This window comes from Epinephelus lanceolatus, chromosome 24 (genome assembly GCF_041903045.1).
Source record: "Epinephelus lanceolatus isolate andai-2023 chromosome 24, ASM4190304v1, whole genome shotgun sequence".
NCBI lineage: Eukaryota > Metazoa > Chordata > Actinopteri > Perciformes > Serranidae > Epinephelus > Epinephelus lanceolatus.
The window spans coordinates 17,228,931-17,255,227 of NC_135757.1; the positions used below are offsets into that span (position 1 = coordinate 17,228,931).

At 40.7% G+C, this 26,297-nt stretch overlaps 2 protein-coding genes across 11 annotated transcripts in view; both read right to left on the reverse strand.

The window, feature by feature from the left end:
- Positions 1-447, reverse strand: part of unc80 (unc-80 homolog (C. elegans)) — a 46,536-nt gene extending 46,089 nt beyond the window's left edge. The window contains exon 1 of the mRNA XM_078165524.1: positions 220-447. Coding sequence (XP_078021650.1) covers positions 220-311 — 92 coding nt within the window. The 5' untranslated portion in view covers positions 312-447. The remainder of the gene's footprint in view (positions 1-219) is intronic.
- Positions 448-3,217: 2,770 nt separating this feature from the next.
- The window catches only part of LOC117255240 (uncharacterized), a 79,939-nt gene continuing 56,859 nt past the window's right edge, over positions 3,218-26,297 (reverse strand). For 2 of the 10 annotated variants that reach the window (XM_033623929.2, XM_033623928.2), the window contains exons 6-17: positions 21,438-24,233; positions 21,044-21,241; positions 20,720-20,857; positions 19,872-19,927; positions 16,958-17,072; positions 16,632-16,682; positions 14,607-14,917; positions 10,539-10,631; positions 8,932-9,024; positions 8,297-8,378; positions 5,126-5,238; positions 3,218-5,019 (exon numbers count right to left, since the gene is read on the reverse strand). In XM_033623929.2, the coding sequence (XP_033479820.1) occupies positions 4,810-5,019; positions 5,126-5,238; positions 8,297-8,378; positions 8,932-9,024; positions 10,539-10,631; positions 14,607-14,917; positions 16,632-16,682; positions 16,958-17,072; positions 19,872-19,927; positions 20,720-20,857; positions 21,044-21,241; positions 21,438-24,233 (4,256 nt within the window). In that variant the 3' untranslated portion in view covers positions 3,218-4,809. Of the gene's footprint in view, positions 5,020-5,125; positions 5,239-8,296; positions 8,379-8,931; positions 9,025-10,538; positions 10,632-14,606; positions 14,918-16,631; positions 16,683-16,957; positions 17,073-19,871; positions 19,928-20,719; positions 20,858-21,043; positions 21,242-21,437; positions 24,234-25,437; positions 25,663-26,297 lie in introns of all 10 variants that reach the window. The other 8 variants (XM_033623930.2, XM_033623931.2, XM_033623932.2 and 5 more) reach the window with 8 other exon arrangements.

Here is a 26,297-nt window from a genome sequence, read left to right on the forward strand (position 1 = left end):
CCATTTAAATCACTCAATGAAACCAGAGGACTGACACACTCTGTTGCACGGGCATCCATTCACGGGTTGAATTATGACCAGGCAACACATCTATTCTGACGCTTATTAGGACAGATATGCGGGCGGCTTTTCATGTGCCAGGCAGCGGCTGCTGTCAAATCCTTGATCCCCCCTTATTTTCGGCAATGGCAAACACCTGTTATCAATTCCCACACTAACCTGGTTTGCCTCCATAGGAAGGTCTGGATGGGGAACGGTATTCCTTTCCCGCACTCCGGCTCGTTGTCGTCCAGGCTTTTCCTCTTCACCATTTTGGCCGGACCTGCCTGCCTGCCTGCCTGCCCGCCTGCCTGCGTGCGACCACCGGGACGCGCGGCGGCTGCTGCTGGCTCTGCCCAGGTGACCAGCGAGCTTCCCTCACGACATGATTGGGTTCGTCCTGCGTAAAATGGCTGCAAGTGTCGGTCGGTCGGCGGCAACAGAGATACGGAGAGAGGGAGAGGGAGAGATGGAGAGAGCTGGGGGGTGGGTGGGGGAGAAGGAGAGCGCTCTGATTTCAGCACCTCCCTCACCGGACAGCGACAGTTGATCGGCGTGCTAATTTATCGGCGGCGGAGCTTAAAGCCGCAGTGTGCAGCTGGGCCAGATGTTTCCCCTGTCAACCCTCTGCTTTATACACCATTAAAGGAAATGACTACAACGTGTGACTTAAACACAAACGGCTGTAAACACACGTTGAATCGCACCCGGATGGTGCATTCACGGGAGGCATAATCCTCCAGCTGAATATCAACAGGTTGTGTATTAACCCTGGTGGACAAGGTAGTGGGCCATACAAGACTGTTAAACTTCCATAAGTTTCAGATCCTTTACTGAAGTACAGTGGTGAGGGAAGTATTCAGACTTTTACTTAAGTTAGCAATAGCAGTGTAGACATACAAGTAAAAGTCCTACATTCAAAATGCAAATCAAGCAAAAGCACACAAGTATAAGCATCAAAATATAGGCCTACTTAAAGTGCCAAAAGTAACAGTACTCATTATGCAGAATGGCCCTTTTAAATATAGCAATAGTAATAGTAATACTAGTAATTTAAATAAGTGGATCATAATTTCTGCATTCATTTGACATCATTTTAATGTTGCAGCTGGTTAAAGTGGGGCTAATTTTACCTACTTTTTGTTATATATTTTATATAATTCCCCTACCCAAGCATAAATCAAGTCTTATGTTGTATTATCAATCAAAAAAGTAACCAGCAACTAAAGCTGTGACATAAATGTAGTGGAGTAAAAACAACAATATTTCCATCTGAAATGAAGTGGAGTGGAAGTATAAAGCAGCAGACAATGGAAATACTTAAGTAAAGTCCCTCAAAATTGTACAATACTTGAGTAAATGGAGTAAAAGTAGCAATACCACATTAAAATATTGCATTACAAAGTAAAATTACAGCTGCATTGAAATATATATTTCCATATAGGTATTATTGTGTCCACATTGACAAGCTGTCTGAGCCAATGTTACTTTTTTATCACTGGGCAGACTTATGTATGGTACTACATCATATTCTATAAGTTTAAAATATTTGGAAAATCTTAATATGCAAAGGAAGTGCAAAGGAGTTGCTCAAGTAAACTACAAGTAGGCTAACATGAAACGTCATACGTAGCGTTGCCTCAAAATTGTCGCTAAATAATGTCACAAGCGCCATTTCCATAAAGTTTTCCCCTATTTTTGTAACAAGAGACAAATAAGAATAAAATAATAGCTCGTGAACTTCTTACCAAGAGTTAAATATTGTAGAGAAGACGAAGTACATACTGTTAGCTATCTTCTAAAACTGTCTGTATGCTAATGTCAAATACGAAGCTAACGGCTGCTAGCATTCGCCTAACTTAGGTCACAGTCCAAAGGGGAAACAGCTAAACTGGCACCGTCCAAATGTAACAAAATTCGCCTACCAGTTCCTCTAAAGCCCACGAACGAACTCGTTGTATATTGTTAATTTATTCCTAACAAAACACCGTATAAAAACGAACATAATTAAGTGCACAACTGTACCCCGTGTGGCGTTTTCATACCGCATTATTCTATGGAGGTTGTAAAATGGGACGCTAGGGGGTGCTGTCGCGCGCCTGTTCATTTTTATAAAGCAGGCTAAGGGACTGTTCGTTACTTATGAAAAGGGAAATGGTGGTGCAAAAACGGGGAGGCATGTCAAATAATTTTGTAAGCACTGGGGAGGGACTTGTGTTTTTTTTATTTTGGTTTAGGGGAGCAGCATACAATTTTAATGAGGCTGTATATTGTATTTGTTTTACCGCTGATTTTTAATAAATAAAATACCCTCCAAACATGCCCCTTGGAAGGCACGTTATCTTTAAAAAGTGGTAAAAATTACAGTATTTATTATAGCCAGAAACTGTAAAGACAGAAATTAGTGTTGGATTTTCAAATTTCAGACAGTCCTTTAACACTTTATATGGGACAAATGTTTCAGTCAGAAAAAAACATAACCAAATAACCCTTATAACCCTTAGTAACTAGTGATAATTCATCAAAATCACTTTATCCTGCATGTCTAATTTAAGATTTTGCCAAAAATAAACCCTTTGCACTACCTAACCAGCATGTATGACAAGAGTGAAAAACCAAACCTTTTTGTCTTCAACTTTTAACTTTCAAATATCAACGGGTAAGTTTTTAAAATGAAAAATATTTTTAAAAACTACTTTGTGGGTGATGTATTTTCCCCAAATCACTCAGGAAGGCTCAAGGTAAAAAATAATTGTAGTTTTGTGTGGTCATAAAACAAAACAAAACAAAATAAAACAAAAGTCACACCCCACCACCCCTCCTCTGATAGTCCATAAACTGGCACAGTAAATAATAACACAAAGTACAGTAGGAAAGCACATGATTACATCAGACTTTCCAGTTCACACAATGTAAATGCAGAAGGGCAAAAATATTATATAATAATATTATATAAATAAACTCGAAATGTGCTAGCATCCCCCAACACTTGCCTTCATGTAGACAACAATGTTTTTCACAATAAAAGTGGTAAGGTAAATATAAAACATGATTCATTTCCATCACAGATCCAACTGACACCACCATTCCAACATGTTCCAATTTCGCTACACTGGATTAAAAAGTAAATGCTGATGACAATATTTTCTGAGAATTCATACGCGACACAAGAGTGAACCTGTTTTTATTTTCTTTATTTCTGTTGTCATCATCCTGTAGGAGCATTTGTCATCAGTACGTCTCAAACATGGGAAAGTGTGCACACATCTACATGGTCTTTTAAATACACTTACACAGGCAAAGAGGGGCCGGGGGAGGAGGGAGGCGCGGATATAGGAAGCACAGAAAAACACTGGAGGGGCAACTGACACCTGGGGGAGGAGGAAAAAGGGGGCAGAGGAATTTCACAATGGTGAGCAGAGAATATGCTAGAACAGTTTTGTTTTTTACTTTTTTTTAAATGAATTCTAACAGCTGCAAGTTGAGGGTTACTCCCATTCTTCTTGTCTTCTTCGTTTCTGCTTTAATTTCCTGTAAAGTTACCGGTTCATCCGCACAAAATGGCCAGATAGCTGCTCTTTTTATGGAATGTTTTCATATAAAGCTTCATACTTGCCACTTTTTAAACAAACATTGGGCCCATCGCCCCTTTCAAATACAATGTACAACCCAGTCTCTGTAAAAGGAGAAACATCACAGGAGCATGAGGGGCCGGTTTAGGGATCTGACCTTGAACACTAGAATGCATCCTGGCCATTTACACTCACACTGAAAAGTTTAAGTTCGCTCCAAATAGATCTAATTTATTTATCATTTATTTGCCATGCCAGCATAACAGCGTTGTTGTAGCCTAATAAAATCACAGAGCTAATGTAGAACCAAACAAAAAGAGCAGCCCATTGGTTCGCGAAAAAGAAAACAAAAATCTATTGGAAAGCTAGCCTTTTAGCGTTTGACTCGACATAACTGCAGTGGTTATCCACATGGAAGTGCTAATAAGCCAGTGCAGCCACAGGGAACATACAAAACTGTAACAACTTCCACTACAGTGACATATATAAAAAGAAACAGGAGAGCACAATTTTTTTCCAACAATTCAGCACATATCAGGAAACCATAAGATTAAAACCGACAAACGAAAATTCCCGTCATGTCACATTTTAGCAGACATGCTCATCAGCCATTCTTTTGCAGATACAGTTACGCGCCACTTTTCTGTAACTTAAGTCTCTCGCTGTTGTATCTTTAAGACTAGCGTCTAGTATCTAGTAGCTATTTCTTGCATTCAGTACCATATAAATTCTGAATGAACATTATGCACCATACCGTTTATCTCCAAACACGTGGAATGTGATGCTTTTCACGCTAAAAAAAAAATCACTGTACAATCTTAAAACCGTCAATGCCTTCTTAGACGAACATCCATTCAAAACCTTCATGTACAGCCTATCTAAAACAAAACAGAAAAGTCCATGTTTGAGTGAACAAAAATGAGAAATAAAAAGTGACTGGGCATGTTCCTTTTAAAGGTGTGAATGAAGCATAATCTTAGAATTCAGTTTTTATAATCCCACAGAGAGGGCCAGAAGGGTCATTGATGGACGAGACAGTCTATCAGCTGTAACTGTAGAACCTTTGGGGTCACGTGTGTGGGGGTCGTGTTGCAGTGAAGGACCTCGGGAGAACACTGGATGCTTATGAGTGAAATTGATGGGAAGAGGAGTGATGGTGTAGATTTTTTGGAGGCTATCCGAAGGAGAGGGAGCCCGCTCATAAGCCCTGTTTGGCGAGGGCAGCGGTGACATCCTGGGCCAGCGTGGAGAGCTGAGGTGACTCCATCATATTGATGCTGCCGGAGGAGGACAGGCGAGGGGAAGTGCCTCCCGTCTCGATGCCAGGGGAGTGGGTGACGATGATTTCTGCGCCATGATCCACTCGGGCTTTGGCCGTTTCCCGGAAGGTCAGCTTGTGGCTCTCAATCTGGCGGGTGCATAAAAAAAATTGAAAAGGTCAGAGGTGTTTTCTCGTCTTTATTTTCACAGAAACTGGCATTGACAGGAAGCTGTATCTGTGTGCTTCTTTTTACCATAACATTCCCGCCTCCAGGAACATGGCTGGTGTTGCCCAGGGAGCCGACCTTGGCGTGGGCCTTGTCTTTAAAGTCCAGCTTCACATTTTCAATGCGCACATGACCTCCTCCTGGGAACAGGACAGAAGGAGAAGAAAAGCATGAAACCCATGGGGCATCACTTGCCTGCAGGCTTCTCCTGAGCAACACTCGAGGCAAAGAATCTGAGTGTGCACACTGCAGTGCCAAAAAACAACAGCTTTATCTATTTACTCTCTTGATACACACAGTATCATTTCGGGTTGGGGGACGAGGTTGAAATTACCATCATAAATTACAAAGAATATTTCCCTCATTTGACATGATGGCAAAAACATGCATTGCATATTTTAACCGAGAATTACTGCCTTGCTGCTGTAATCCTCTGCCAACCAGTCAAGTTGCAGTTTACATTCATGTCTGTCTGAACTCATATAATACATGTAGTGAAGACTTCAATAAAAGCTATTAAAGGGATAGTGCACCCAAAAATGAAAATTCAGCCATTATCTACTCACCCATATGCCGATGGAGGCCCGGGTGAAGTTTTAGAGTCCTCACATCCCTTGCGGAGATCGGCGGGGGGAGCGGCTAGCACACCTAGTGGCAGACGGTGACCCAGACTAACGTCCAAGAACACAAAATTGAATCCACAAAGTATCTCCATACTGCTCATCCGTAGTGATCCAAGTGTGCTGCAGCCCCGACATAAAAAGTTGTTTTGAAAAACGTCATACGAACTCTGTTTTTAGCCTCACTGTAGCCTGTAGCTCTGACTGCTTCTCTGTGCTCCGCGCTCATGTGTGCGCACCTGCGCGAGACCAGTGAAAGCATGAGCTTTGCTCACCCGTGTTTACATCACGTGACACGTGCACCGCAGGGGGAGACAACAGTAACCACAGTAGCTAAAAGATAATTTGCACTACAGTCTTTTAGCAAGGACAGCCCAACATGTCTGAAGACTTTGAAATTGAGGAGGAACAGCATTTCTTTTTTGAGCCGTATTTGTTTGAGCCCGAGTATACGGACGCGAACTCAGGCTACTGGACGAAGCAGCCGCCACAGCTCATGAGCCTCAGCCAGCCGCAGAATACCAGAGTCGAGCACTGGAAACCTGGTGGTGTAGTTGTTTCAAATGCAAAGCAATGCCAATGAATGAGGAAAGTCTTTGCTGCTCAGACTGGGAATTGGCGATGCCTGCACTTGAGAATCTGGACATCAGTACTGACGAGACTGCTGCTCTTCAGAGACCGCGCATCACCGATCACCCTGAGCGTGCACGCGTGAACGCAGAGCACAGAGAAGCAGTCAGAGCTACAGGCTACAGTGAGGCTAAGAACAAAGTTCATATGACGTTTTTCGAAACAACTTTTTATGTCGCAGCTGCAGCACACTTGGATCACTACGGATGAGCAGTATGGAGATACTTTGTGTATTCAATTTTGTGTTCTTGGATGTTAGTCTGGGGCGCCGTCTGCCATTAGGTGTGCTAGCTGCTCCCCCCGCCGATCTCTGCAAGGGATGTGAGGACTCTAAAACTTCACCAGGGCCTCCATCGGCATATGGGTGAGTAGATAATGGCTGAATTTTCTTTTTTGGGTGCACTATCCCTTTAAGGCCAGAGTAGGCAATTTTATTTTGGTGTCACTAGGCAAAAAAATCCCATAATAAACTCTGAGCAAATTGTAATTCAAGAGCCTCAAATCTCAGTATGTCCTCCGCCTCACCCCACGCCACTACAGACCACCTCGCCAGGAGGAGAGTGGACAGCAGCTCCAGACATAGACTCCCAGTCAATGTAGCAACACAAATCCAGCCAGTGCAAACCCCAGCTCCAGGGGACCATGAAGTGAACAGCTCCGACTCTCCACCAGGTCAGCAGACTTTCTGTTGCTGCCGTTACACAGGTTAGACCCAACGCTGCCACTGGTCACTAGCCTACCGTGACACTCAGTGCTGGGGGGGTTTTGCTGGCCAAATTCGAGCCGCTACAGCTGCGGACCAAGAGTCGCCAGAGCAGACTTTTTACTTTTTTTTTACGTATTTTATTCCAATAAGGACCCTTCAACATAACAGGGAAATTGGCCCAATCTGCTGAGCATCCTTGGGCAATTAAAATATTTAATAAAAAACTACTAGTTTTATGTTTCTTTCAGAAAAGGATCCCTAAATACCGTGTCAGATGTCAGATGTGTGTAAATACTCAATTGTTTTTAAAAAACAGCAGTGGAAGAAGTATGCAATTTTTTACTTGTGTAAAAATAGTAATACATAAGTGTAGAAATACTAAAGTCATGAATTCAAACTCTTACTAAAGTAAAAGTACAAAAGTATTAGCATCAAAACATACTTAAAGTACTAAAAATAAAGGTATTTATTATGCTGAATGGACCATTTCTAAATCTTCCCAATCGATTCCAGACTTTAGACTTGATTACATCACACATTTGAGTTTAAGCACTCTAGGATTTGGCTTTGGGAGAGAGTTGTTCATGTTTCTATTTAACTTAGACATTTTGTCCTCGTTCATGGACACTTTTCTGACCCATCTAGTGGCCCTGGCAGGGCACCAAGAAGAGGATCAAACTTGACTATCTAGAGAAGTAAAAGTCGTAACAAAGTTTCCGTCGGTGAACATGCGAAGGATCATTTGCACAATACAGTAATCCATGTAAAAACAAGATGGCAGCCATCTCTGCTAAGTCAGTCACAAAAGACCCTGACACAAAAGTGGACAAGCTCCAAAACTGATCACATTTTTGGGGTTGAAACTAGTTTTTTTATTATTAATAATGTTTGTAGTTTGATATAGAATACAAATGTGACTCGTTTTAGCAACAGTAACAAGCTGAGACACTTTTGTTTAGGAAGTACTCATTTGAGGACGTTGGGACTTTATTATCATTGACAATATTTTGTTTTTTTAAACTTATTGGGTCCTGTTGATCCCCAACAACTAGGAGAAACTGAAAATGCATACCAAACAAAAGTTAGGATCTAAAGAGGATATAATGTATGAATTTTGAAAGTATGTGTGGGTTCCTTCAAGTACTGTACTTGCTATTTTCCACCAATGAAGAATAGTGTCGAACAAGTATATGTAATCCTGATAAATTCCTTAAATCAAAGCTTAAAAAAACCCTGCCGTACCTGGTCTGTGGTGGATATTGGACATGGAGCCACATTTGGAGGTGATGTGGCTCAAGTCGATCTTCTTGGTCTGGATTTGGACCTGTGGGCAGCAGCAGAAAGCACACATACAAACATATGTGCACAAGAAAAAGTGTATTTAACTATATGCTGGAGAGATGGAAGCTAGACGGGAAGGCTAATATATGTCTTTTAGTATGATTACTGATACAGCAGATGAGTGCAAATTAAGCCAATGAGGAATCAGAGATGCTGATGCTGGTTCCCCGGAGAGAGGTTAACATGAAAGCGAGCGGCGACAGCACAGACATCAAAAACAGGCACTACGTGACGCTACAGGGAGCAGGTGCTTCAATTAAACTTTATCGTCCATGGGTGATGTGAATTAGAGCGAGTACAAACACTGTTAAAAAGACAGGGAGACAACCCTGCATGCTGTAAAGAGGTGTTTACATTAAGATTTATATACGATGCAGAGACACTGTATGCTGTGTGCCGAGGGAAGACATTAAATATTATATTTTTAGTCCAAATGCCGGTGGAACATTGAATTAAAATGAAAACACGCCACAACTATAATTCACAAACATGTCTAGATGTAAAGGTTGAATGTGTTTTTCTGCAGAGTCACTCACGTTCCCCCCGCCTGCTGCGTGCTGGATTTTGTCCAGGGAGCCACATTTAGCCTGAACGTGGCTAAAGTCCAGTTTAACACTTGGAATCATGACCTGGGGATGACAAGGTGGCTTTTCTTTATACAAACAGCAAACACTGACAGCACAGTGGATGGGTGGGGGGGCTTAAAAATACCCCTCCCTCCCGCTTTCCTGCCAAAAATAATCTCCTAAAAGTGTCCCAATTTTAAATCCACGACCTATCAATCTGTCAGCTCACTTCAGCGCTGGGGAATATGAATTTTATCTGATCTAGACCACAGAAAACAAGCTGAAGCTTTATATTGATGGAGGTTATTTTTTATGCAGGGATAAAGGCATTTATCAGAGAGCAGAAGCTGCACTTTTAGCGCTGTAATCCATCGAGTGTTGAACTTGTCCCTGTTTTGTTACAGCAGCCTGAAGCATATATGGAAGTTTAATTCCCGAGTGCAACATCCAGTATATGGAGGAAGAGACTAAACTATTCTAATTTGAACAGCCACTATGTTAATATTGAAATTCAAACACTACAGATTTCATAGCATTGAAATATTTTTTGAAAAACCTTGTATTTGTATTTATTTGTTCTGAATTCACCTCTTAAAAATCAAAATGTGAATTTTTTTGAATTGCAATTTCTTTTTCTTTTTTTTTTAATGTCAGATAAAAAAAATTCAATTGTGAGAATTTTAAAAAATAGATTCAGGTTGCACAAATTTGATGGGTCAAATTCAGATCTAAAAACTTAATATAAAAAAAATCAACCTTTTTAAATTTTGAAACTTTTTTTATCTGAATTTGTGATTATTGAAAAAATATTGTTTTTTTTATAAATTCAAATTCAAAAATTCAAGTTTCAGAATTAAAAAAACATAAAAATAAGTTCTTTTTTTAAATTAAATTTTAAGAATTTAACTTTTATCAATTTGATTTTAAGAATCAAATTTGGACCTGGATCTATTTTTTGCAATTCTGAAAAAATACTGATTTGCAATTTCTAAATTTGGTTTTCTTTTTCAATTTTTATAAATTCATATCCAAAAATTAAAGTTTCAGAATTAAAAGCACAAATCAATAGATTTTTTTAAAAAAATTCCATTTCAAGATTTTTATCAAATTGAATTTGAAAATCAAATTCGTGCAACCTGATCTATTTTTTGCAATTCTGAAACTTTAATTTTTTATATCTGAATTTGTGAATGAAAATTTCATTTTTTAAATTCAAATAGGTGAATTCAGAACAAATAAATTCAGATACATGGTTTTCAACATAAAATATTTCAATGCTGTGATTTCAGTGATGTTTAAATTTCAATATAAAGTATTCAGTAGAAATTAAAATCTCTTATTTGCTTCCATGCCACAATACTACACTATCGTTTGGGAATTTGGGCACCTTACATCTTGGTTGACAAAGAAGAAACATGGATGTTTTGCACTTTGGATATAAACCCTTCTCTAGCTCAAGACAGACAGATGGGCATGAACACATAAAAGTAGCACGAGAGAGTGCCACAACAGCCCCAGTCGAAAAGAGAAAGAAAGAGAAGAGGAAAAAGGGAAAGAAAAGAGAAAGGCGTACATACATTGCCTCCTTTGGGCGAGTGCTTCAGATTATCCTTGGAGCCGCACTTTGACTGAACATGACTGAAGTCCAGCTTCTCGTGTAAAATTTGAACCTAAAACAAAATCGAATTTAAACAAAAAAAAAAAAAAAAGAAAAAAAGAAAAAAAAGAAAACACTCTATGTGCCTTATTGAGATAAGTCAAGTGTGCCATGGGTGATCATTGTGTGTTTACATGCATTTACATTTACAATGCTTTTTTTTTTTAGTTCTACAAATATTTCTCAGAGCTGCTCTCGAGGCAGAAATAATGTCATTGGTCAATTTAACCAGTATGGAAGCAAATCATAAGTAGACATAAGTATTTTAATTTCAACAGCCACTGAATACTTAATTGTATCTAAATATATGTTTTGAATTCAACTCTTTGAAATTCAAATATGAAACTTCTTGATTTGCAACGTCACTTTTGTCAATGTGCACAAATTCAGGTTTCCCAGTTTTGGAAAATAGATTCCGGTTGCTCAGATTTGATTGGTCGAATTCAGATAAAGATTTTAATTTTAATTTAAAGTGGCGAAATCAGCAAATATCAAAAAATAAATTCAGAAAATCTTTCAGTGCTCTTTAAAATTTAGCATAAAATTAATATTCAGTGCTTGTTAAAATTAGCATAATTATGTTTTTATTTGTTATGTCTTGTATTTGCTTAGGTACTAGAGCTGAAAAACACTTTTTCTGGCTGAACACATTTCAGACTGATGCTATATTAAAATTGGAAATGGTAACAGAGGTGATAATCAATATCACAAAGCCTAAACTTACAAATTGAAAACAAACAAGTAATGAGGCAAGCAATTAACTCAACATACAGATAAATAAAATCTATATACTGATGCTCATTTGTGGTTTAATACAACCAATGACATTATTTCTTACTATGTGCCATCCTGTGTTGTTCTGTAAAATAAAAATAATGTTTGAAAAAGCCTACTCCATTGTTCAAAGGGCCGACAGTGAACACAGGGGGAGGGAGCAAAGAAGGGAAGAAGAGATTCAGGGGAAAATGCGCAGGAGCCCTGACAGCAAGCCTCCGTCTGCGGTCGACACTGACCTGACCTGGATTCTCTTGACAGCTCTTCCCTCTTACACACTTACACACACACACACACACACACACACACACACACACACACACACACATTTAGGGGTGCACACACTGCTCTTACTGTTATTTTTTTTGGATTTCTTGCAGCTCCTACGCTACCTTCTATAGCTGTTGCAGTACAGACAGCTGCAAGGTCAAGCAATGACAATGCACCTGCACAGACAATCCAGTCGAACTAAGAATATGGATATTTTAAAAGCTATTATACTAGAGCTGAAACGATTAATGAAATATGAAGTATTCCGATGATAAATTATCTATTATTTTTTAAGCAAACATTACAAACTTCACTAGTCCAGCTTCTGGAATGTTGATACTTGCTATTTTTCTTTATCCTCTGTAATAATAATGTAAATATTTATAGGTTTTGGTGTGTTATTCCAACAAAACAAGCAAAGTAAGCAGTCCTTTTTCACTCCTTTCTGCCATTTCATGGACAAATTATTAATATAGCAAATATTCAACAGATTATTCAATACTGAAAATATCATTAAAATCCTTTGTGGCAGCCCTATATTATACATTATGCAACAGCTCTACTTAATTATTTAAATTTCTGTCAAGGTAGCAGAGAAAAATCACCCAAAATTACAGTGGTGGAACATCAAATGCCACCAAACCACTTTTATTTTCAACTACTTTTTGTGCATACTCAGTGTTTTATTTTGAAAAAGGTCATTAGTGTCAAAATAAAATAACATTATATGACTATAAATAGATCATACATTTTAGTTTAACATATAAAATTTCTTTCTTTTTCTACTTATTTAAAAAAAGAAGTCAACCATCAACTCTTTGGTGTGATATTATCGAGCACTCTCAGTGTGATATCACACACTGTGCTCCACAAAGGCTCCTGTGCTGCTCCTCCAAGCCGTGCGTCACCCAGCTTCATTAAAAATTTCCGCCCCTATGTCACATTTCTCTCCAAAGAGGAAAGAAGAACTCACCACCTCCTCCTCCTCCTCCTCCTCCATCATACATCATACATCACTGGGGTTAATGAACAGTCTCACCTCTGCAATACTGCGGGGACATTTAGACTGTCTGTTGCCTTGGTTATGTGATTAAGAACTTGCAGCCCATTAGTCGACAGCACATCTGTTACACCACGCACACGAAGATGAGTGTGTCTAAAAAAGTTTCTCGAACAGCTTGTCCACCTCTATGTGCATTTCAGAACCAGAAATCTGTCTCTTTTTCTATCGAGCCCCTGTTTGTGAAGAGGAAACAGTGATGTGAGGTGATATCTTTTCATTCTGTGTCCCTGATGCAACTTCTCAATAAGTAATTCCGTCTGCTTGCAATTATTAATACAGAGAGCCGGAGGGAAACTCCAGCACAGCGATGACGGAAACAGATCCCTGGGGCAAATGATGCTGCAGGTTGACTGCTCCTTGGAGGCAGCGACAGGAATATTCTTAAGAGGATAGCTATTTTAAATCTGCTCCGGAGACTAACATGCGATTCCTAGTACAGCCCAAGCTGGTCCGTGTCTTATTCAATAGGGAGAAATTTGACAGAGGTAAGGAGAAGGGAGACAAGGGGAAAGTGAGGGGAGAGGCCGGAGGCAGCTGATGACGGAGAGGACAGGAGACAGGGAGAGGACGGTCAGAGGAAGTGACGGCGGGGGTTTGGAGGCAGTGAGTGATAGTGAAGATGTAAAGAGAGATATTTGAGCATTTTACAACATCTCTACACCTCAGAGAGAGACAGACAGACAGAGAAGAAGAAGGCTGTTACAAATGTTCTCAAATCAAATATCCAGCAACAACTTATTTTTAAAGACGGATAAAGATCCCCTTTGCATCTGTCTTTTTATCATTATTATGTATTATTTTTTTCTTTTAACAGCACATTTATTTGCATCTTGTATGTATGAGTAGCATGCTACAATTCATGCTACAATAAGGTGAAAACATTAAATCTTGAAATAATATATACAGTAATAAACTCTTTTATCAAATAGAAATATTTTAAAAAATATAATAAAATGAATGGTCTTGCTTGATTTGCACTAAATACTGAGAGATTACAATAAAAAAAATTCTATTTTAAGCCTTTTCAGACAAATTAAATGTTTTTTTATTTAAAGGTGTACAATATAACTTTGTCCTTTACTGCCCCCAAGTGGCAGAAATAGGTAAATGCATGCTGTTTGAAAGTTTCAAGGACTTCATTACCCAGAAAGGCATATCTTTCCCTCTGCTGTTCACTGAAAAAAATGTGTGTCTTTCTGGGTTCTGTAAAGATTTACAGTCGGAGTGACAAAAAGATTCTTTTACTTTTAAAATCATCTCAGGTGCAGATTTAGTTCAGCTGGACCTTGACTTCTTGCAACTATTACCTCTCTTCCAGCAACACGGGATGGGTTCAGTTCTAGTTAGCACACGTTATTTTAAACCGTTTGGAGCATTTTAACCAAAAATAAACTGGTTCAGAACTGAAAAGTTGGTTCCCAGCTGGAACCAAAAGATAGCAAGTTTTCCTTGACCTGAAGAGTGAACTGTAACGTGAAGATCGATTTGAATCACATGAATTATTTTAACCTAGCCCTAAATCATAGTTGGTCTGTACTTGTTTTATGGATAAATACAAATATCTGTAACTAACAACAGCCCACAGATAACCAATGCAATCTGCCATCTTGTTACTGCTGTTTACTTCTGTTGTGTGTTGTGCAACACCCTCCATTGATGACACATCCTTGATTACAATGGTTCTGCCCAAAATTGGTGGAAACATGGGCTGGTTCGCTAGAAAGCACCAAAGTTCCAACAATCCTGAGTTAGTTTAATGGAAAAGCTGTATATGTGATTTCTTTTCCTGTTAATATCTTTTAAACACATGAGAACCTGACACATGTTGAGATCCTTAGTTTAATAACATCATGTCTGTCAGGTTTCAGCCCAGCCTGTTACCTGTCCGCCTTTCGGCTGGTGCTTGAGGTTGGAGGTGGACCCAATCTTGGACTTAACATTCTTCAGGTCAGGCAGGGGTTGGTTGAGAACCTTCAGCTGCCGTTGAGCGGAGGATGGCGACTTGGGCGGGGTTCGGATCACCGCCACTTTCTTCTCCTGGAGGACGCTGAAGGACTTGGGCGTGTGGCTGCCGGGGGTGCGAGAGCCAGGGGTGCGGCAGGAGTAGCTTGGGGGTGTGCCAGGTGTGACGGCGGAGGATCCAGGGGTGGAGGCGCCGCTACGGACTGATCGGGAACGTGCAGACTCTGTGCCTTGAGAGAAGAAGAGAAATCAAGGGATTACAATGATGAAGAGAGGAAAAAGTGAGGGACAGAGTTGTGAAATGAAAGAAACCCTTCCTGGAGACAAAACCACACAAGACAGATGGACAAAGAGAAAAACAGAGACAAAACATTAGAGCAATAGATGGATTGGAGTGTATGATCCTTCATCTGCCTCTGATGATGATGATAAGGAAACAGCACTGCCCCATTGGAGTCAAATTTGCTCAGTTTCCACAAAACAAACAACCCAGGTCAAACAAGACTGTTTGACAAGGAAGCTGTGAAAGCCCACAGAGGCAACTGAATTCATTTAACACCGGAGGCTTGTTGCTGGGCAATAGGATTTTAGTCGACAACATCCTGAACAGGAACAGGAACCTGCTGTTATGGATCCCACCTGTTCCTCTGATAATGTCACTGCAGGTGTGACAAAGCCAAATTCAACACATTAAAAAAAAAATACTCAAATGGAAATTACATTGAATTGAGACAAAACTACACTCAAAGAAATTATTTGGACTATTTGTCGAGTTATTGTATTTCAGTTGCATATAAAACTTCCATCCAATTGAGTTCTAACATTAGTGCCATTTATGTTTACATTGCCTGCTCAAGGTAGGAATATCATGCTATTACCTCGCCATGCTGTATATGAGGTACAAGTGCGAAATAGGGGGACAGAGTGGTCTCGCCTTAAGTCTGCCACAGGTGGTAGTAACAGCATCAAAACAGTGCCTGTGTAAAAGGGACATCCGGCAGAACAAAGCCCCGGGCAGGACCAGTGTGGTGTTTTGACGTCATGTTATGTGTGTGACCTGCTGTGGGAGATTTAAAAAGTAGCTGTTGGCAGTGAGCAATTTACTCTAAGAAGAAGAACAGTGACCGTAAATGTCTGCAAATTGTGAAAACAATAAGATTCGTTAGTTCCTGACCCTCTGAGCAAAGGACGAGATATAAAAGGGATGGTAAATGATTGTTATTGCCATGTTATGCCATTGTTGTTGGTTAGAAAGTGCTGCTGATGGGTATGTTTTATGTCACACTAGAGGCAGATGCTGTTGTGTTACATGTCACGCCTCTTTTAGTTATGCAATGCCGTAACGCTGTCTATAATCACGCACTGGAGAAGCAATCCCATCTAAAAATGCAAAAGCAGCACAAAGAAGGGACTTCGTAGTGGCCTCGTGGCATTAGAAAAAAAAAGGCTATAGTCTTTTCTTCTCAGATTTATATGATTTATTTACATAAATGAAACTTAAATTGGTTTATGTCAGAATTACTTGACTCAAATGGACAGAATTTTTGTATCCAATCTAAGATGAAATAATAACCTGAAAAAATAGACCAAATAATTTCCTTGTGTGTAAATAAACAAAATTTCAATTTCACCTTCTTTCTGATTGGAAGATGAAGGTTTTTTTTTAATCTGTAAATAGATCTTCAGGCAAATGCTGCACATCAGACATGCTTGTTACAACCCTGTTACCATATTAAGAGGGGAGCAAAATGTAAGGAGATCTTTCAGAGTAATGTGTGACCAAGATGAATGAATGAATGTTTTGTCAATGGATGGTCGCTTCTATACAGAATCTTAGTCCATTACTTGGGTGTTAAAGAAACAACAATTTAATACTAAGAATCAGATGTCATATGTGGATGAGGAGGGTGTGATGGGTCTAACAGGAGCTACTAGGTGGTTTACCTGCCATACCAGGGGCTCTTCCAGACCTGCTGTCTGCTCTGGACTGGATGGCTTCGAGGAGGGGGAGGCAAAAGGACAAGGAGGACAAAGGGGAGGAGTGAACAAGGAGGTCAGGGAAATAGGGGGAAGAAAAGAGCAGGGAAGGAAGTGTAGGGTGGTAGGAGTTAGAATTTAATAAAGTAATTAAAAAGAAAGTGACTGAGGAGTATAGGTGCAAGAGATTAAAGAAGCAATGTGCTGCTGAAGAGATGAGTTAATATGGGAAACAAACAAGCTGGAAGGTTCTGTATTTGTGTGTGTGTGTGTGTGTGTGTGTGTATTCTTACAGGTTGGCCTGGAGGGGGTGCTGTCTTCTTGTTCAGCAGCAGGGATGTGGCGTGTCAGAGATTTGGCCGGCCTGGGCAGAGACGACCTCTTCTCTGGGCTGCGGTATGCTCTCTCCTGAATGAACACACACACACACACTGGATAGTCAATACTTGGCTTCAATCACATGCAGTGTGCACGGCATTGACTACCATTCAATCCCTGTTTTCCTTTCATTTTACCTTCTCTGCCCATTCATGTGGCAGAGAGAACTGGCGGGAACATGCAGAGGAGGAGCGAGCCTCATTGAGCTCTGCCTGCACCAGGGGGCTCCGTTTAAGGCTACAACCAGAGCCGGGCTGGGGGGGCGGGTGATCAGATGCCCGATGCTGAACTGCCATCTTTAACAGAACGGCCCTCGTGGGGCTCTGGACCGAAGCGGCGATGAGAGGCAGGAGAGCATGCAGGATGTGAGGGTGATGTGAGACAGAGGTGACAGACAAATGGAGAGATGAAGAAGTGAGATGGGATGGAGCAGAGGTGAAGGGACAGACACACTACATGCAAGTGTATGATATCTCAACAACTGTCACCTTACTGTGCAAAATATTTAATTTTTAAGTGAGTAAAAAGCTTGAATGGATGGAGATGTTTACACGAAGGACATGAAACATAATGAAACTTCCAGAAAGACATGAGTGAGAAATATAAAAATGTTTTGTGAGAATGTACAGAGGTGAGAGATGGAGTTGAAGACATTTCTCAGAGCCCCTGTACTGCACATTATAAGTGTTGTCTGCCTTCTCTCATACTATTCCTATACTCACAGATTTTCTCTGTCGAGGCTGGCACAAGGACAGGGGCAGGCATGCAAGACAAAATGAACAAGCACACAGAGAGAAATAAAGAAAAACACATGCAGGAATGAAAAGAAGCAGGCGAAGAAAAGATCCAGTTTGTCATGCAGACAACAACTGACATGATGCAATACACAGGGTTATGTAAAATACTGAGAGACAAATGTGACGCACATTTGAAACAACAGAGTATTGTTTGTGTGTGATTTGAAAGAAATGGGCTGAATAAATGTATTTGAACAAAAAAGACATAACTGCCATCACCATGCGGCTTTTATTTCCTACTCTTTATTTTAACGCATCATTTCCATTCAGATTTGTCTTGTGGCTGTATCCTCTGTAAACCAGTCAAGTTACAGTTTACATCCATGTCTGTGAAAACATAGGTGCTTTACGCACATCTTCAACTCGGCAACACAGAAGATCTATATAAACAGCACAGTTTCAAGGTGGACAAGATTTGTGTCACCATTCTGTATCTGTCCAAATGTCTCCCCTTCTCTTCCTGAGATATGACACTGACTAATGGAAAGAAAAGTGTTATTGCATTACATTACAATGTCACAGTGAAGCTGACCTTTGACCTTTTGGATATAAATATTATCTCTTAATAATCTTATCCTATTAGACATTTGTATGAAATTATGTCATAATGAGCATATGAATTCCTGAGTTATGGCCAAAAACATGTTTCATGAGGTCACAGTTATCTTGACCTTTGACTACCAAATTCTAATTAGTTCATTCATGAGTCCAAGTGGCCAATTTTGCCAAATTTGTGGAAAGTCCCTTCAAGCATTCTTGAGCTATCTTGTTCACGAAATGAGACGGACGCAAGGTCACAGTGACCTTGACCTTTTACTACCAAATTTTAATCAGTACATCCTTGAGTCCAAGAAGATGTTAGTGCCAGATTTAAAGTAATTCCCTCAAGGTGCTCTTGAGATACTGTGTTAATGAGAATGCAACAGATGAGGTTACAGTGACCTTGACCTTTGACCACCAAATTCTAATCAGTTCATCTTTGACTCAAAGTGGATGTTTGTGCCAAATTTGAAGAAATTCCCTTAAGGTGTTCCTGACACACACATCTTTAGCTGGGCAACACAGAAGATCTATATAATCAGCACAATTTCAAGGCACCCAAGATAAGCATCACCAGTTTAGTGTCTGACTAAATATCTCCTCTTCTGTTCCTGAGTAATGATGTTGAATAATGGCCTGAAAGTGTTTTTGCAGAACATTATGATGTCAGAGTCATAAGTTGACATTTGACCTTTATGGATATAAAATGTTAGCACTTCATCATTTTGTCCTATTCGACATTTGTGCAATTTTTTTTTTCATAATTTGTGTATGAATTATTTAGGTATGGCCAAAAACATGTTTTGTGAGGTCATAGTGACCTTGGCATTTGACTTTCAACCACCAATTCCTAATTGGTTCATTTGTGAGTCAAAGTGGATGTTTGTGCCAAATACGAAGAAATTTCCTCAAGTTGTTCTTAGGATACTGCATTTACAAGAATGCCACAGATGTGGTCACAGTGACCTTTGGCCTTTGACCACCAAATCTTAATCAGTTACATTCTCATGCCCAAGTGGATGTTTGTACCAAATATAAGAGTATTCCCTCAAGGCCTTCCTGAGATATTACATTCACGAGAACTAGATGGACACAAGGTCACAGTGATCTTGACCTTTGATCACTAATCAGTTCATTATTGAGTTCAAGTGGACATTTGTGCCATATTTGAAGAAACTCCCCTCAGATGTTCTGAGCTATTGCATTCATGAGAATTGGACATATGGATGGACGGACAACCCGAAAACTTGATGCCTCCGGCCACAGCGATAACAACAACATAAAAACAGGACCATTAATGCATGGCAATATTTAAGTGGGGAGGCTGGCCTGTCAGGTGTGTCAGAGGATATATTTATTAATGCACATTCATATTACCCATCAGTAATGAGTGAGATGCATTTTCAAAAAAATTAAACAAAAATCCATGCTAATGATGATGTTGCAAGTGTGTAGACACGTGATTGCATGTGGCATTACTGATAGTACTTACAGTGGTCCTCTCCCTGGACTGATGGGCCACACTGAGAGGCTGGTGGATTTCCATACCTGTAAAGAAAACATCACACTATAATAACCAAAGTAAACCAGCAAGGCAGAGACATTTGCGAGTGTGAATTTTAACATATATAAACATCCATAAAAGTAGTGAATAGACAGTCCAGACATAAACATCAGAGAGCCATTAGTGAGAGCAAATCGAGAACAGCGAAACACCGTCTGCACATTCGGCATCACATCACAACATTTCAGTCACCTTACATTCATACACCTTTCCACACCAGCTGACCAAACACACAACCTTCGACATGCAGCCATTTCCAGTAAACATATACAAGTTAGCAAGAGAATGAAACCAGAGTAGCTATGATCATTCATTAAATACCAATCACAATTTGCTGAGGCATCAGTGAGCAGAAATAAACATGGATATGAGGCTAAGCATGGGTAAATACTCAATTTTTGACAAAATGAAAACAACCCAAAAAAAATAAAAAATAAAAAATGAGCCACAGCACATGATGTTTGCCAGCTACATTGCACCTGCTTGATTTCTCAAAGAGCCATCAATAGAGAGAGAGCAAAGTCTTCAAAATACCTGTTCTAGTATGTTTGTAGCAACAATTCAAAACCTAAATTGTTCCAGCGTTGACAAATAGGGTCAAATTAAGAACTCAGCATTTGTCAGGATTTGGAACTTAGCTAGCAATATTTATTTCTGTTATTGTTATGTATGTGAAGCCAGGAAAAAAATAATACCAGGAAAGTTGCAGAGTGTACATGAGAATTTGGTTGCACTCTCTCTATCCACGGCAATGATTCCCGGTGAAGAGTGTTCACCTGTGGCCTTGCGTCTAGCAGAGCCGTGAAGCAGAGCGGGCCTAGGATGTCTGGCTGCTGCTTTGGCTACACTCTTTCGAGACGGAGAACGACTTTGGAGGGCTGACACCTTATTCTGGTCAGCCCTCCTCACAGCTACTAGCAAAGAGGAGAGATAGGATTATACCAACATGCAAACCTTAGTTAAATGTACTGCAGAGACGCAAATCTGACCTTAACATTAAGTTACAGTTTGAATTTGCTAAAATACAAAACAGTTAAATACAAATGTACATAACAGTTTGCTTTACGCTAAAACACACTTCTTGAAATCAAAATTGGAACCTTTTTTCTTCTTCATCTCCTCTCTTGGTGGATGGTGGCTGGGCACTTTGCGGGACACTTTACTCTCAGTGGAGCCAGGGTGGCCCCTTCCTCTGCCAGGGGCCCGTTTAGCGGGTCTGTCCACCACAGGTGTACTGGTAGGACTCTGGACCTGAGGAAGGGCTTCGATTTTCTCAGTCATGATACTTTTGTCATCATCTGCAGTGGAGAGGGATTAAAAGAGGACTAATTCTCCACATTTCTAGCTAGCTGGGAGCTAGCTTAGCACAAAAAACACATAAAGATTTACTATCAACAAGCTTCAAGTTAGCTTTTGGTATTAAAAAGTGTGCTACATATACATTAGCATTTATTTTACAAGTGATTAGCTATTAATTTTACAAGCTCTGGGTACCTTGTGAATCCATCCAGCCACTGTCTGTATCTAGGATAGAGGCGTCCATGGTGGTTTCATCATTAGCTGCCTGACCGGTCTGGCAGAGCACCTCAGAGGTCTCTTCCACCTCCTGACCAATCTCGATGTCCTTCTCCTCCACCTCCTCTTCACCCATCCTCTCTTCCCCATCATCCTCCAAAGTTTTCTTCTCTTTTTGCTTGCCTACCCTATCCAAACCAGATTCCTCCACCTGTTCCTCCCCTTTTGAGTCTCTCTTTACCACTTTGCCCTCCTCTTTCATCTCTTCATCCCTACTCATTTGCATATCTTCTTCTACTTTATCCTCTTCCATCCCCTCATTCGTACTACCTTCATCCGGTTGCTGTGGTAGATCATGATCAGAGCATGGAGACAAATGCGAACTGTCCGTTGCAGGCTCCCCGTCATCACTGTTTTGTGCGCTGTGACTCCATTCTTCTGCTCCAGACTTGGAATCTTCATCCACACTGTGATCGCCTACCGTCAGTCTCACTTTGATTAGACTCTCCTCTGCTTGATCAGTCTTGGGGAGCACAGGCACTTTAGCTTCCTCCATAACCTCCTGAGGCTCTTCTGCAATCTCAATGTCATCCTCTTCATCTGCTTCTTCGTCTACTTGTGCTTGAGGTATAATGATGATCGGGGAAGATATTTGTGGCTTTGGTGCGACTTTATCCAGAGTCACCTCCTGTAACTGTAACTGGACTTTGGCATCTTTCACATCTGAAGGCTTTTCGGTGCTTAAAGCCTCAACAGCTTTTGAGGTCTCTTGCTTTTCTAGTGTTTCTGATCTTGTAGGTGGCTCACTTTGAATCTTAGTTTCATCTGTTTCTGTGCTCTCTCCTAATGACGGCGATGATGCGGAAGGTATGTTTGTGTTCGCTATTTCTGGTTCTTCCCTCCTTTCTTCTGATTCCTCCTGCTTAGATTTTTGCATTCCTTCATCCACCTCTGTTGGTTTATTTTCAATCCTTTCAGACTCTTGATCGTTCTCTGCTTCAACCTCCGACAGGACATCTTTTCCTGCCTTCTCTCCAGTGACTTTGGTTTCTGAGGGTGTATCATTTGGGGACTTGGGGGTGGTGGGGGTTGGGGGTACCTTGCTTCCAGTTTCCACAGGACTAAAAGTAAAGGAACTGTCTGGTGGGATGGGAGACGCCTCTCTTGAGGGGTCTTTTTCAACCTCTACCTCGGGGATGGCTTGGATCTTTAAGTCACCAGGGAGACCTGTCTCCAAACGAAACTCACTCAGTCTATCTTTTGAAGAAGTCATCGGAATTCTTAGGCGATCAGGTTTTATTCCACTCGTCACAGCTTTTTCAAGAATCAAGGAACTCTTGACTGGTGAATCTTTCTTTTCAAACACTGGTTTTTGAGATATCTCCGGGATGATTTCCTTATGATCTTGTTGCGTACCTTTTTGATCACCTTCACCTTCCGAGGCCCCAAGCTCCTCTTCAGCTTCACTCTCCATAGAAGGGAAACGCTGGTGCGGAGAGTCCCCAGGACTGGGTACATCAGCAGGAGAAGGCATGGGCCCTGAGTACTCATTGAAGACACAGTAGCCCAGTTCCTCCAGTTGGCTTTCCCCTCCCACTACTCTTGAGGTTTGATCTTCTAAGGCAAGCTTGGCCAAAGAACTCCCCACCAGAGCTGACACATTGGTGGGCACAGATTTTCGCCTCATGTGATCAACCTCCCTCCTCTCTAATGAAGGCCGAGGTAGGTCTCCAGCCAGGTCCAACATTTCAGAGATACTACCTGAATGTTCAAAACGTTTGTGCTTGTCAGTAGGAAAAGGTGTGTCTGCCTTGATGGGGGTATCTTCAGGTGATTCGGTGGTAGTTGGGGTAATGGAGACAGCTGGAGGAAAGTGGTGTTGGCTCTCTACAGCTGGTGTTAAAGGGTAACCCTCAGGTTCATCAAAGCTTCCACTAATTGGACACAATGTCCTTGACTTCTCTCCCTTCACGGTCTGTCCTGCCAAAGATCCAACAGTAATGTTAAGGGAGAGGCTTCTTTGGTCTAGTGACATCTTCCCAGGAGATATTTTGTCTTTTCTCTCCTGTTGTTCCTCGAGTTTCTGCACGAGGCTTTTTGATTCCTCACTTAACTTTTTCTCTGCTGCTGTGCTGAGTTCATAATAGCTCTGGGTTTGTGAGGACTCCTCTTCAGGGCTTTTAGAGGATGTCTCAAAGTAGGTTTTTGCTCCTGACTCTTGGTCTACAAAAATATCTGTTGTGGCTTTCAACTCTGTGCCAGGTTCTGGACTTGACTTGACTGCTTCTTGCCTTTGGTCCACTTTCTGAATGTCAGTTACTGGCGTCTCACACAATCTAATGTCACTGCCACTCTCTTGGCTTTCCTTATTCATCCCCTCATCCGTGTCTTGTTTTTCCTTGCTTTCATTTATAGGGACTCCTGATTTCCTCTGTAAGGTAACCTCTTGTTTGTCTTCATCCTCAAGACTTGACAACTCCTCTGTCCTTTGAGGCTTTTCTGCTTCTTTTTCTTTGGACTCCACAAGCAGGTGTCTCTCGGCAACCTCTTCTGCTGCCTCCTCTCTGTCTTGGTTACTCTGCTCAATTGAAGATGTGTCGGAGGGCTTTTTCTCTTTCACAGAATGAGAAGGAGGTTCAATCGAGGCGAGTTCTGCACCTTCAAGTTTTGTTCTTTCAACTGCCAACTGCTTCTCGGGTAGTGATGCCACTTGAGGTTCATCTTCTTTCACAGCAGACTCACAAGATGCCTCACTGATACATTCTTCTGGCTGGGCTGTGAGTTTGAAGGATACTGTACAACTCTGTGCCAGGTCATATAAGCTACAAGCTTTGCTCGAAGCATCCACAAAAGCTAGCCAATACAGTCAAGCCCAGGCCTTCTGCACATAGATACAGTAGCTGTCCATAAAGCAAAACAGCACAGTGTATTTTGCAGCAGGCCACAACAGCACAGAGGGGGGTCACAGCACCTGAGATAGCGTGCAGAACTGGAATGAAGGAATGAGTTGCATGATGTTAGATGACAAGAAATAAATGTACACAAATATATTGAATTCCTATTGCATACAGAAAGATTGACAAAAATGGTCAACCTGATGATAAAGAAAGATTTTTAACTGTAAATGGTTTTATTACAGTTTAAATAAAAAATAATACTGTGGATGTGAATGAATATTTATTTTGCGAGGATAAAAATGTTTAAGCAAATTTATTTGGGGTATGTTCTTGATTCTATTTACTTTATAGATAAGAATGATGATACATGTCCAATGAGGGTGGATTGTAATGCCCAAAGTGTGTCCTTAGTAACAATAGGAAAACAGAATTATCCTTTGCCTTTGGATGAAATGAAAACAATGAAACTCAAAGCAAGTGATATACAACAGACTTCGAATACATTCAGGACTGATTCATGAAGCACCCATACAGGTGGGTGTACTCAGAAACACCTTCTTGCACACAATATTCCAGCAAAACCCACATAAAAATATACAGACAACTAATTCTAGCAACACTTGACAGTATAGACAGTGATACTTGCATTTGCAATGTAGCTGGCAATACACAAGTGCAGAAATGATCAACTACAATATGGTTGATCAGGTGTTCTTATGTCGCTCCAATGAAAAGCAAATGGTTATGTTTTGCATGAAAAAGCACAAAATCAAAAATGCTATGTCACATTATTTTGCACATGGCAACTTCAGGTACTGAAGCAGAAGCTTAAGGATTTTAGAGCAACAAAGCTGCAGGAAGGTTGGCAGCAAAGCCTGAGTCGCATCACAATTTGTAAATCAAGTGCGGAAAATCTTGAGTTCCCATTACCAGAGCACAAGAGGATCATGCAAAATAGGTAAGCGATAGACATTCACTCCGACACGCTTTCCTAGAGGAAGGATGTACAGTTGCTCACACATACAGTACACTCACACAAACTGTAGGCACCCGCACAAATACCCCATAAAATCCACACACACCTTTTTGTGTCGGGCTGTGTTCACCTTGGTGACCTCCTCCATTGAGGACCTCAGGTGTCTGGGCTTGCTGGCAGCCCAAAGCCTGGGGCTCTGTTAAATAATCTGTCTGCTCTAAGAGCAAGTCTCCAGGCTGCTCATATGCCACTTCCTCCTGGTAACTGTGGGGCTCCTCTGGAGCCTCCTTCTCCTCATCCTGCTGTTGACTGACAACCTCTATTATATCTTCTTTGAGCAGGGAAGGGGGACACATAGATGAGACATGGAGGACAACAAAACTGAGGTTACATGGGTTACTTTCAGCTCTGATGGAGATGCATGGGATGCAATTAACATACCTTCTAGCCTAGTCTTGGTTGAGAATCAGATAAATATTTAACATTTAATTTTGAGTTTGCACATTTGGCTTAGAAATAAGCATCTTACTTCATGTAAATAGCATATGTTAACCCAAATATTAATGTAAAATTAGACCTTTTCAAGAATGTATCAATTTTAAAGAAAAATACTAAAAAGCTAAAAGATATATACTCTAAGAATTTATTCTCTTTATTAATGAATCATTGGCATTAGCCATAAACCATGCAGCGGGACTCTGTAATTCTACAATCTGGTGATTGCATGCCACATGCAAGAAGGAAATGATTAGAAAACAGACTCTGCTGTTCTCTGTGAGTAAAGAACTGAAAGCCAATCTGTGATTTACTCCTTGAGAAAATCAATAGACACAGTGAGCAAAGGCACAACAGAGGAGATGTTTTGAGGGGAAAGCAGACGAGTGAAATGAAGGGCTCCAGTGGCAGGTTATGTACTAAAACCTAAGGGGAGGAAGGATTCTTGTGTAGTCTAGCCCCAGTATCGAG